Here is a 13548-nt window from a genome sequence, read left to right as displayed (position 1 = left end):
CACAAAACAACTTGGTCACCAGGGCCAATACTACATCATCATCTCTCTTTGCTTTCTCTTTGCTTTCCTCAGATGAAGGATGTTTTCTTCTTCCTTTTTTTCCTGGCTGTGTGGCTCATGGCTTACGGAGTGACCAATCAAGCACTCCTCTACTCATATGATCCCCGCCCTGATTGGATATTCCGCAGAGTATTCTACAGACCATACCTGCACATTTTTGGCCAAATACCCATAAATGAAATGGATGGTGAGTGGTTCAATCTCTATTTTACCTGTCTCTATCTCTGTCAATGACCTTTGGTTGTCTCATTGTCATCCAAGATTTAAACGATTAAAAACAAAAAAAAAAGTGAAAGTCAATTCAAAATTCAAACCTCTGGGACCTAAAGCTTTCATTTCATTTTATTCAACTCAGTTTTGTAAAACTATCAATGCACAATATACTATTTATACATTCAGTAAAGGTGGATAGTTTTTAATCATGATTGTACTCACTCACTCACTCACTCACCAGATTATTAAAGGCTCATGCTCCTGCTCACACAATCCGTAGCTGCAGTGGATGTAAGGAGTAACTGGATACGCCATTCGAGGCGAGGCACCATTCATCCCTATGAAAGTTGTTCAAATAAGCTAAATTTCCATGGTATAAAATGACCTGGGTCTTCTGCATTGTGGGGCCCAGAGAGCAAGCGCACTAGAGACTTAGGGTGGCTTAACACAAGTGTGGCCCGAGCAGCTAACTTTTGGTTTAGCCCTACACTAACTTCAGTGGGAATAAAATGATGTAATTGTTGTTCTGTTCTGGACTTTCGAAATCTTATTGGACCACATCACAAACTGATCAACTTTTGACATGGCATCTGTGGACAACAAGGAGCCTGTCAGTTCAGTTCTACATGTTTTTTGCACTAAGTACCAACATTCTTGTCGAATAGAAGCTGTTGGGTCTTTAATGATTTGGTTTCGAGAACAATAATGTGAGTGCTAATGTTAGCTTGCTAGCTAATGCTAGCATTTGCTAGGGGGCAGCAGGTGGTGCTTCTTGTCTGGCTCCCTGCGGCGTGGCGGGGCCTCCGGTTCGGGATGGGCGGAAGGTGGGTACAGTGGAACCCTTAAGGGGAAACAATAACCCCCAAAAAAAAGACAAACAAAATGAATAAATAAACAAACAAATAGATACATTAAACCTAAATAAACTAATGTAAAATAAAAACAAAGAGTGTCATCCCTCAATAGACAGATTCCCTCCCACAGGGTCTGGGAATGGTCATCGTCCAGGAGGAGGCACTCAACTTGGGTGACACTTGCAATGGGCCAGTGTCCACCTCTGGGTCTGGATGTGGCTCAGGGTAAGTCCTCCCAAAAATTAAAATTATATAATAAAAAAACTTAACAGGGGGGAGGGTGGGAGCCTTGCAGACCTGACACGCCTCTTTCCTGCTGGGGCCCTTGGTTGCGCTGCTGGGGCCTGGGTGGGGGGGTCTCTCGCTTGCCTCCCCCCACCACATCCAAGCACACACACACGCATGCACGCACGCACACACACACACACACACACACACACTGTCCAAGTCAACCCATTTCATCATCATTATACCATGTTCACGCTGATTGTATGTCTATCCATTGTCTGTCCTATTATTTGTTGTATCTCTATGTCACTCTTTTGTTGTTACCACGTAAGTGTACTAATGAAAGTAATGTTGCAATGTTTTGGATCTCTTGATTTGTCTCCATCTAGCTGATAAATTGGACGAAGTGAACTGTACGAACAATGCCACACTAATTGAAGCTGGGGAGGAGCCCTGTCTGAGCACCTATGCCAACTGGCTGGTTGTCATCCTTCTTGTCATCTACTTGCTGTTTACCAACATAGTACTGGTCAATCTACTCATTGCTATGTTCAGGTACTTAAACTGATTTGTTTCAGTTCCAGTGTTCTACTGATTAAGCAGATTTCAAACAAAGCATTTGAGCTGTCTTCATAATGAGATTTGAAATTACTGTCTGCAGCTACACCTTCTCCAAAGTACAGGAGAACAGTGACACCTACTGGAAGTTTCAGCGTTACAACCTGATTGTGGAGTACCACTCAAGGCCCTGCCTGGCACCACCCTTCATCATCATCTCACACATCCACCTTTTTATCAAGAGACACATCCGCCATATTCCTTCAGTCAAAAGCAAACACTTTGGTGAGTAATAGCAAAAAAAGCATAAAGATAGGGGATACGAGACAAGCATTGCACAGGGGAAAGAGGGAGCAAAACAAAAGAAAGAGAAACAAAGGTTAAAGGACAACTTCGGTATTTTTCAACCTGGGCTCTATTTCCCAATGTGTATGTGTGCGTATGATTCATGGGTACCACTCGTTCTAAAATTGGTTCAGTATTGAGGTGCGAAACGAGCTAAAACGGTAATGGGGGCAAATGTGTCCTGTATAAAAGTGCTTTTTTTTGCCACTGACCGGTTCAGATCGCCAGTGCTATCTCTGTAGATAGCATATTGTAGCGGCCCTGGGGCAGTGGTGAGTGTAAATGAGTGAAGTCAGCTGTCAGTCAGTGTTGGAGCAGAGAGGGGGAGGGCGTCCCCGCTTGGTACAGTAAATGAGTATGTAAAATAGATAGTAATAGATAGTATAGTGTATATAAATAGATAATGAAACTTTACACATACATCAGAACTGGTGAAAAAAATATTTTATGGGTCTCCAGTGTGACAAAGTGCCTCAGTAGTGCCCCGTACAAAATTTCAACAAAGTAGCCCCCGTGTTCTATTTCACCTAGATGTACAAAAATTGGGAGGCACATGTAATATGCCAAGATGTATAAAAAAAAGTCTCTTGGAGCCATGCCCGAAACCCAACAGGAGGTGTTTTAATTTGCTGTAATTTTTGTGCATTTTTGGCTATTTAAAGGGGTCATACTTTAACAAACTCGTTCTAGAGATTTAATCCTACTGACTCCAAATTGTGACCCCTTTTACATGAAAAATTGTTAGATGCTTTTCGTCAAACCATGTTACCGTGGCAAGGCATTAAATTTCCATGTTTTGCCACAAAACTCCAATTTGTTTTTAAAAGCCTTAAAGGAGCAATAAGCAAAATTCATCATTTTTAGATTGAAGGAATTAAAAAATTGCTATGTGAAGAACTAGAGGTGTAATTTCATCTGGAGTATAGCATGACCTCACACCCCCTCCCTCTGTGTTGATCTCCAGCCCATTGTTTACAAGCTGGTCCGGCTGCGCGTTCATGTACGTTCATGTGAATCCCCCCCCCCCCCCCGAGCCCTTGGCCCTCCCTCCCTATAAAAGGCTACAGCCAGTGAGCAATGGCAGCGCATATTTTCGAAATGAAATGGCAGAGAGCGGAACGAAACCGGGGCTAACCGGTGCTTCCTCCTCTGGCTCCACTTCACTCAGCTGCCCCACAGATCCGCTGCCTCTCCCACTTTAACCTCAATAACAATTCGGAGCTAGCTGGGAGCGGCTGGCGAGGCGTTAGCCGCAGCATGGACAGCAGAGAAGCAGCAGGTTTATCGGGCAGCTGAGTGAAGCTGGGTGAGGTGGAGGCTGCGGAGGAAACACCGGGATGGGTTAATGTCTGGAGCTTGAGTTATTAGCAGCTCGGTCCCAGCAATGGGTCAGGCGTTACGGTTGTGTTAAGTGAGTATGTTAGCCCGGCAGCACAGCTAACATTTTCAATTAGTATTGTAAAATGTAGCATGTAGCAGGCAGCCCGCGAGGCTACATTTTTGTAATGTATTTGCTGAGATGGAGGCGAGGCTCAATGACTAGAAGAGCTGATAGAAGCGCTCCATAGCTGTAAGTTACTCCAGTAGCCGGTGGCAGCCGACTCGGCTAGAGACATCGCCGGATCCCGGCTAGTGCTAACACCAGGAGCTAACGCTAACGTTCCTCTTCTTCTCCGTCAGTGAGAGCGATGTTTTAGCCTAGCGGCCAGCTGGCTCGCGGGCTGCCCGCTAGGCTAAAACATCGCTTCAGGTTAAAGTAGGAAGAAGCAGCGGGTTTTTCGGGCAGCTGAGTGAAGCTGGGTGAAGTGGAGGCTGCGGAGGAAACACCGGGATGAGTTAATGTCCGGAGCTTGAGCAGCCCGTGAGCCAGGCGGGCAGCCTGGCGGGAGCCATCGCCGGATCCCAGCTAGTGCTAACACCGGGAGCTAACGCTAATGTTCCTACTCTTCTCCGTGAGTGTGAGCAATGTTTTAGCCTAGCAGGCAGCCCGCGAGCCTGGCGGGCTGCTCAAGCTCCAGACATTAACCCATCCCGGTGTTTCCTCCGCAGCCTCCACTTCACCCAGCTGCCCGATAAACCCACTGCTTCTTCCCACTTTAACCTGAAGTGATGTTTTAGCCTAGTGGGCAGCCCGCGAGCCAGCTGCCCGCTAGGCTAAAACATCGCTCTCACTCACGGAGAAGAGGAGGAACGTTAACGTTAGCTCCCGGTGTTAGCACTAGCCGAGTCAGTTGCCACCAGCTACTGGAGTAACTTAACAGCTATGGAGCGCTTCTACCAGCTCCTCTAGTCACTGAGCCTCGCCTCCATCTCAGCAAATATATTACATTTATTACAGGTACCATCATCATTGAAGTAGGCAGGGGAATAGCTAAACACAGCAGAGACCGAGACATCGCTAACTGCTAGACGAGGCGAGTGGGGGGGGGGGGGGGGGGGGGGTGGAGAGCAGAGGTAGAGGGAGGAGTGGCTCATGACACACTTTGTTTTGGTCTACAGGCAGTGCACAACAGCAAACCTAGCGGTGAAACGATTTCGCTTTTTGCCCCTTTAACACCTCAGTTATGCTGTCTGGTGAAAACAGTTTTCATGGAATGCCTTTGTCGTGGCATGGTGGCCCTTGTGCATGTTTTGACATAAACCAGAAAGTTGTTGAGCATACATTGTCCAATCTGCCCAAAATTTGTCATGCTTGTTAAAAGTCCTGACCCAATGACATCTTCTTGCCAAAATTGAATTATGGTCATATATTCACCCACTGGCACAGGAAATTGTATGGGGTTTTTTTTACATTGATTTTTTACTTTGACCTCCATGTGGGTTGGCCACATCCACCTCAGATGTGGTAAGAAAGGCCTTTAAACCTTGATTATGCTTCCTTGTGAAGATTGTGAGTCTTTATTGAACACTTGCACACTATTCACCATGAAACAGGAAGTTGTTTTACAGTGTACATTATCCAGTTTGTCACAGATTTCACAGGCCTCATAAGGGTCCAGGCCTGAAGACATGGGCATGCCAATCTGGTGTTATAGTCACTGTGCCACTCACTGGCAACAGGAAGTAGGCTTTGTGTGACAGTATCATTTGATTTTCATGACATTTCCATGGTGTTTTCAACAATTCATATAAAGCAACATGACATATATAACTGTGTGTTTTCTAGCACTACATAGTGGACACAAGAAGTTAAAATTTTGAATACATTGTTTCCAGCCCCACCACTCCACGTAATACATTCCTTCAAACAGTGTGACTTCTACAGAGAAAAAAAAACTGGCGTTAGTTATTCTCAGACAATGACACTTAAACTTATTGGTAGTTTTGCGACCCCAACTTGCTCTCATTTAACACCAGTCACCAGCAGTCCAGCACTACTGAGACTGGGACAGTTTGACCACACATGACAGGCTTACAGATATGCTAGCAAGATGTCCAAAAAGTCAAACATCTGGAATAATTTCAAAATTTGTAAAGTTGACCCCCCAAGAGTCGAGTACCAGCAAAAGGAAATTGGCATTTTACAAATCTATAATGAGCTTGGCCAATCACCTGAAAACTATAGTCCAGGGGTCTTCAAAATTTTTAGGTCAGTGACCTCTTCGCTAAAAGAAAGATAGAGCAAGTTCCCCCAACAACATATATTGAGTTGCATATGGGGGCCATATCAACCTCAGGCTGCAGTCTTGCTGCAATTGCTTTTCATGTAGGTGAGGGAGGAAACTCCACTTTCACAGAAACGTTGTTGCAAAAGGCCAAATATGTTGGATTCATGTTAATGTGTACTTTTAGAGATATTTAATTTTTGAAAAGAAAAAAAAAGTTGAAAAAAATTACCTGCAGTAACTCTTATGATAAACTAGAAGGCCCGGACCCCCTGTTGAAGACCCATTTCTCACTGAAGCGTCGATCCCCAAAATTCAGGACAAGCATAATGTGCAATTCTTATTCTTGTCCTCATTCTAGTGACTTTACTGATCTTCTCTGTCCTCAGCTCTTGATCTCCGGGGCAGAAATGCCAGCCGCCTCAACACATGGGAGGCAATCCACAAAGAAAACTTCCTCACAGCTCAGAATAAGCGGCAGAGATGTACAGACACAGCACAACTTAAATCTACATCTGTCAAGTAAGTTGCCTCTGCTTTTGTTATGACTGACCAAAAGTGTAGTCACTTCTTACTTTCAGGTTATACTTCTAATGTTTCTCTTTTACGTGTAGAAATCTCTTATATATATTTGTGACCATTCCATTTTGTTGAACTGAGCTGAACTCAGACTGACATTCTATCTGAGGTTTGTAGCAGGATTATTATCTCTGCCAGGTTTGAGCCTGAAGGGAATTATGTATTTGGTTGTGTTGCTGCGTGCATGCACATTTGATTGTCTTTGTGTGTGTATCTGTCTGTCTGCAGCCAATCTCGCATACTACTGGACCAATCGGCCGAATGCAGGGCCTTCCTTTGTAGAGCAGTAATTTTTTTGGCTTCTGTTAGGCCAGACAGCCATACTTGTCATTGTGATAGTGTAAATTAAGAATCATCATTCAACAATAAAACAGAGCATTGCATAATCTCTGACAGACATGAAGAGACACAGTTCCAAAATAAAAGAACTTCTGGACATTGACAAACCATATGTGCAAGTGTTCCAGAAACTCCCTGAGGGCAAAGCATGCAATTTAGGGATGGTCTGGCTTTCATCAAAATTAATTTGTGAGGTGTCCAATAAGTTCTCAAAAGATCAATTATCTGATGATTTGGATTTCGTGAAGTAATTGACATACTGAATAATCCTTGTGTGATGCAAAATCTTTCCATATATTTTCAATTGGCCTTGGTTTAAGAGCTGTCTTTAGCAGCACGGAGCATAATTTGGAAACCAGACACCGGGTGCCCACACTTAAGTATAAACTAGGCCATGGATGCAATGGCTGTTCTTACTCCTAGGAAGCCAGTTCCAATAAAGAACTTCAACCAAGAATGAAGGAACTGAAGAATAAAGGACTTGAAATAAATTTAAAAATGTATTAGATTCTGCCCACCTAAACTTAGATCATGAGTTCAACCTATTCCAAAACCCCACTGTAGCTGACAGAGAGATCAAAAAGCTATAAAAGTTTGTGTTAGGAAGAACATTAGTTTGAATGATTGAGAATCGTGACTGTACCAAGTTTTGGATTTTAACCCATCTCTTCAGGTCAGTTTCAACAGTTCTTACACTAGTTGTTTTTAGTGATTTAATTAACTGAGGAATATATCTGAATACCCAAATAACACAAATGATTACTGTTGGGATATCTGAAATCCATTTTGAGTTACACATAGCTTCATCAAGGGAAAGTAAAGCCGATTTGGACCTTCATTTTATATCCAGATAAACTGCCAACGTTTTTAAAAAGCTGATGAAGGTACGGTACAGACTGAAGAGCATTACCAAGATAAAGCAGGGTGTTGTCTGCAAAAAAAGAAATATGGCGATCTGTATTTTGTAGTTATAGGATCATTATACTCAGACAGATGAATAGCCTGCGCTAGTGGCTCTAAAACTGGGGCAAACAAAAAAGGGGAAAGGACACAGCCCTGGCAACTGCCCCTAGTAACCTTGAACCTTGAGCAGATTTTGCCTGTTAGAACCACAGTGGTAGGATTGGAATAAAAAATCTGAATCAGTGCAATAAAATGTTCCCCAAACTCTTTGTGCTCTAGAACCTCCCACAAAACATTGCCACTCCAAGCAGTCAAAAGCTTTCTCTCTATCTAATGACAGAACAGCTGCTATTGTGGCGATATTTGGAGAGGCCCCTATGATATGCAATAAATGTTCGATGTTATTAGCAGCCAGGCAAGTTTTTATAAACCTTGTCTTGTTGTGGCGGACTAGGGGAGGCATACAGGGCTCCAGATGGCAGGAAAGTCCCTTAGCATACACCTTTATATCGGAGTTCAACAAAGGCAGGGGCAATAATGCGCACAGTCAAAGGGTTCTTTATCTTTTTTGAGCAGTTTGCAGTGATGACACCATTGATTTCATCATTGTGTAGGGTAGGTAGCATCTGGTGGAGATCTACATCCTACTAAGTACGCTTTTTAGTTTGTGTGTGTTTATTTCTACAGGGTGGACAGTGTGCTGAAGCAGATGGCAGAGATCCGTGACCACGACCGAAGGTTGAGGTTGCTGGAGACAGAGGTCAGCAATACCTTACCACACACAAAAGATCTAGTGAGCCTTATTTGTACCAGTCATTACCAGCGTCATTGCAGCCTAGAACCATAATCCAGGCTCTTTTCAATGCCAGAAAATGTGGTGTTGTGGTGGCTTGTCTTTGTATTTAATTTGGAGCTGTCTCTTAAGAGGAAATATCTGTCCCAGCAAGAGCCTTTATCAGTCTAGAGATACAACTGAATTTTCGGCAGGTTTTCTATCTGCAGTTCCTGGTTAATCTTTCCAGAATATTATTCCTAAAAATAATTCTATAAAAAAGATTTTCTTGGAAAAAGGGAAATTCACCACATTTATCTAGATATCCAATCAGTGTTGATGGTAAATATCGTCAACTCTAGCAATAAATTCCTCAGTGCGTGCTATATTGAACAAAAAAGCAGAGTTTTCAACTGCATAATCTGTTGATCTTCCTTCATCCACCACTCTGATTTGATGTGACGGTGTTATGGCTGGATGCAAGAAAGAAATACAAGCTATTGGAGCATAAATATCCTAGATGCCACTCAAAAACAGATCTTCCTTGTTCTCTTCACTTGTATTGTAATCTAGCTACGTTTCCAACAGCAAAACGATACCTCAAAATGTGTGAGTGCAGAGAACAAGGGTACAACAAGGGTAACCAGTAGTCTGGCGTTGTGGGAGACGGCTGCCTCTCCAGTAGCTCTCCAGTTTTAGCTCTTTTTTAGCTCTTTTTTCCTATCTTTGCTACCTTTCTGCTTTTCTCACAAAGACATTGTGTGTTTTATACATATCCCATGGATATTTTTAACTTTCCAACGCCACCAGGAGCCAGTTTTCTCACTTATTCAAGAGAGGAACTACTGGCTCTGAAAACAAACTGACGAGCCAGGATACGACACCCCATCCCAGCAGAGTTGAGGAGGAGACCCAGGGGCTGCAGGGCCGGGGCTAAGCTTAAAGGCTAGGCTAGCGGACAATCGGAGGCGCTACAAATCATCGATTCCCTACATGATCATGGGGAATGTGAACTCACTGCTGAACAAGATCGACGAGCTGTCCGCACTGAACAACCAGCGGATTTACCGTGAGAGCAGCTTGTTTATCTTTACGGAGACGTGGCTAACCCACCTCGTACCCGACACTCATGTAGACCTGCTGGGATTCACTGCTGTGAGAGCTGACAGAGACACTAAAGCATGCGGGAAAAGCAAAGGTGGGGGACTCATCATGTATGTTAACAACCGCTGGTGTAACCCAGGACATATCTCCGTAAAGACGGTCTTGTGTTGCCGGGACCTCGAGCTACTAGCCGTTAGCCTGCGGCCATATTATCTGCCGAGGGAGCTTAGTCACGTGATCACCATCTGTGTTTACATCCCTTCGAGAGCGGACGCAGCCACTGCATGTGAGAAGATTCACTCCGACAGAGCAAGGCTGCAGACACAGCACCCTGAGGCATTTATGATCAGTTCTGGGGATTTTAATCATGCAACTTTGGACTCTACTTTGGCTGCTTTCCACCAGGTTGTGGACTGTCCAACAAAAAAACAACAGGACAATCAACTTGCTGTATGTTAATGTGAGGGATGCATACAGAGTTACACCCCTCCCCCCTCTAGGGAGGTCTGACCACAGCCTGGTCCACCTACAGCCACAGTACACCCCCCTGGTCCAAAGGCAGCTGGTAACCATTTGCTCCATCAGGAGGTGGTCCCCTGAAATGGAAGGTGCCCTGAGAGACTGCTACAACACCACGGTCTGGGATGAGCTGATCAACCCGCATGGTGAGGACATAGAAGGGCTGACACACTGTCTGATGGATTACCTTAACTTCTGTGCAGACGTGGTCTCCCCTACGAGGACTGTCCATTGTTACCCTAATAACAAACCATGGGTAACGCGGGAAGTCAAAGCTGTCCTCAACAGGAAGAAGGCCGCCTTCAGGAGCAGAGACAAGGAGGCGATGAAGGCAGCACAGCAGGAGGTGAAACACTGCGTGAGGGAAGCAAAGGACAGCTACAGAAGAAAGGTGGTGGAGCTGAAAGAAAACAACATGAAGGAGGTCTGGGAAGGTGTGAAAACCATCACAGGCCATAACACAAAAACCAGGGTCGTAGGGGGGACAATGGAGAAGTCGAACGAACTTAACGACTTCTTCAACCGGTTCAACCAGCCCTTGCCCCCCCCCCCACCCTCTCCCTCACTGCAGCCATCTCTCCTTCTTCCTTCAGCACACCTCCCCCCAGACATCACAGCAGTAGCCCCCTCCTCCTCCTCCCCCACCTCAACACAACCTCCTCCACCTCAACACAACTTCTTCCATACATTACTGTGGACCAGGTCAGAGGAGGAAGCTTCACCCGAGGAAAGCAGCAGGCCTGGACAAGGTGTGTCCCCGACTACTGAAGACCTGCGCTGCTGAACTGGGAGAACAACTACAACGCACCTTCAACCTTAGCCTGCAGCTAGGGAGAGTGCCCACCCTCTGGAAGACATCCTGCATCATTCCAGTTCCTAAGAGGAACCGGCCCAGCGAGCTGAATGACTTCCGACCAGTGGCACTCTCTTCACACCTGATGAAGACATTGGAGCGGCTCTTCCTCAGCCTCCACAGACCCCAGGTGCAACACGCCCAGGACTGTCTGCAGTTTGCATACCGGGCAGGTGTTGGTGTGGAGGATGCCATCCTCTACCTGCTACCCCGAGCCCACTCACACCTGGATAAGGGAAGCGGCATGATGAGGATTCTCTTCCTGGACTTCTCGAGCGCCTTTAACACCATCCAGCCCCTTGTGCTTCAGGACAAACTGAACAGGATGCGAGTGGACCCCTGCCTGGTCACTTGGATCTCCAGCTACCTCACCGACAGGCCGCAGTACGTCAGGCTGAGGGACACCATGTCTGACACTGTGATCAGCAGCACCGGAGCACCCCAGGGCACGGTGCTGGCCCCTCTTCTCTTCACCCTGTACACCTTGGACTTCTGCTACAACTCTGAGCTGTGTCACATCCAGAAGTTCGCCGATGACACAGCCATCGTTGGATGCATCAGGGACAACAGAGAGGAGGAGTACAGGAGCCTAGTGAGGGACTTTGCTGTCTGGTGCCACACAAACCATCTACAGCTCAACACCTAGAAGACTAAGGAGCTGGTCATTGACTTTGGGAAGTCCAGACCAAGACCGCGACCAGTTCTGATCGAGGGAGTTGAGGTGGAGGCTGTGGATTCCTACAGGTACCTCGGGCTGTGGCTGGACAGCAAACTGGACTGGACAACCCACACCAACCACCTGTACAGGAAGGGACAGAGCAGGCTGTACTTCCTGAGGAGGCTGCGGTCGTTTATCATCTGCAGGAAATTCCTGCGGATGTTTAACCAGAGGAGCCTATTCAGCCAAAGACTGCTCCTTCCCAAGTGCAGGACTAACAGACTGAAAAACTCCTTTGTCCCTCAGGCCATCAGACTATACAACTCCTCATCCAGGGGGAGGAGGAGTAACAGGAAGACAGAGGACGGGAAGGAGCAGTAACCAAAAGCCAGTGGCCACCACAATAAGGAATATAATAAGGAATTACTTATTTATTCTCTGTATATATCATATTTGTATCATATATCTTATATTTATATTTTACAAATTGTTTTTACTTTTTTACTTTTTGATACCCTGTGTGCTCTTTACCCTGTGTGCTGCTATCCAATGCTGCTGGAATCTTAATTTCCCTGAGGGAGTCTTCCCAAGGGATTAATAAAGTTCTGTCTAATCTAATCTAATCATTTTACAGTGTTTTGGCTGACTGGGATATGCACCCAAATTTACTCAAACCAAAGTACATGGCTGAAGAATTTCACTGGACAGAGGCCGAGGTTGAGGGGATGCCAAGAACCTGAGCTGCTCAGGGCAAATACTGACTGGTGGTACTTTAACTCAGATTGTCCTGTGATGCCAACAAAGAGTGAATCATTATGCTGCAGTAAATTTTGGTGTGGGCCATTTTTGATGCTGTTACTGACTCCAACTCTGAGAGATCATGTGTGTGCATTATATTACTATGCATGTAAATGTTACTTCTCACTTTGACAGAGGTGTGCTTAAGACCTTCAGCATAAGCAGAGCAACAATAGGGTCAGAGGGTGCGACTGCCAGAGGGCCCACACTCAGTGGGGGTCTCTGCTCAGCTACCTATGACTGAGGTCAAGAAATGTAACAGCCACCTTACTAATTGATAAAACTATGAACCAACAGAAAAATGATAATTACCAAAGACACCATGTTCTGAATGGATGCATAACAAACACTAACAAAATGTAACTGTAGCAAGTCTTGCTTAGATTGCTTACAATGTTCTTTTCATTTAGCTAAAGCCCTGAATGCCCAGGCCAGGTAACGCCCATGCCAGGGTGTCAAATACAGCAGCTTGGTCAGTGGCTCTCCACATGTAATACAGATGCACAAGGCACCCATTAAACGTCTGTACGAGACGCACCAGACTTTAAACTAACTCTAAATGTAAACTGGCCTGCACTTATACAGTGGATTTCTAATCTTTCGAACACTCAAAGCGCTTTTACACTACACGTCACATTCACCCATTCACACACACAGTCACACACTGGTGGCCAAGGCTACCATACATGGCGCCACCTGCTACTCGGTAACCATTTACACGCATACCAATATTAGAGCCACTGGTTGAAATCCTTGCCCAAGGATACTTCGATATGTGGACTGGAGGAGCTGGGGATTAAACCACTGATCTTCTGATAAGTGGATGACGCATTGTACCACTGAACCATAGCTGCCTAATGTAAACCTACCTGTGACAATGACGTTGTTTAAAGTGTGAGAAAGTTCATGTAGGATGGGAAAGAGAGGTGGTGGTGGGTCAAACATACACAGGACTTTCATCCAGGAGACTGATGTTCATGTTCCATTTGAAACCAAGTGTCAACATTGTGTTTATTTTCATCTACATAACATAGTTATCATCACATGACATATTTATTTAAGTAAGTTACTTAACAAACATACTTATTTTAACCTAAACCATATTCTTTTTCTAAGTAGGTATTTTTTGCCTAAACCTAAAGTAACTGGTGAAACCAGTT

At 45.1% G+C, this 13548-nt stretch overlaps 1 protein-coding gene across 5 annotated transcripts in view; it reads left to right on the top strand.

The window, feature by feature from the left end:
• trpm4a (transient receptor potential cation channel, subfamily M, member 4a) overlaps nt 1-13548 on the top strand; it is a 222187-nt gene that overhangs the window by 164239 nt on the left and 44400 nt on the right. For 3 of the 5 annotated variants that reach the window (XM_033643742.2, XM_033643746.2, XM_078161183.1), the window contains exons 22-26: nt 73-247; nt 1745-1910; nt 2017-2198; nt 6253-6385; nt 8372-8444. In XM_033643742.2, the coding sequence (XP_033499633.1) occupies nt 73-247; nt 1745-1910; nt 2017-2198; nt 6253-6385; nt 8372-8444 (729 nt within the window). Of the gene's footprint in view, nt 1-72; nt 248-1744; nt 1911-2016; nt 2199-6252; nt 6386-8371; nt 8445-9266; nt 9402-12224; nt 12700-13548 lie in introns of those variants that run through there. The other 2 variants (XM_078161184.1, XM_033643744.2) reach the window with 2 other exon arrangements.

Source organism: Epinephelus lanceolatus, chromosome 18, assembly GCF_041903045.1.
Source record: "Epinephelus lanceolatus isolate andai-2023 chromosome 18, ASM4190304v1, whole genome shotgun sequence".
In the NCBI taxonomy this organism is placed as follows: Eukaryota; Metazoa; Chordata; class Actinopteri; order Perciformes; family Serranidae; genus Epinephelus; species Epinephelus lanceolatus.
Note: the sequence above shows the minus strand (reverse complement) of the source record. Positions and strands in the feature narration are given on the sequence as shown.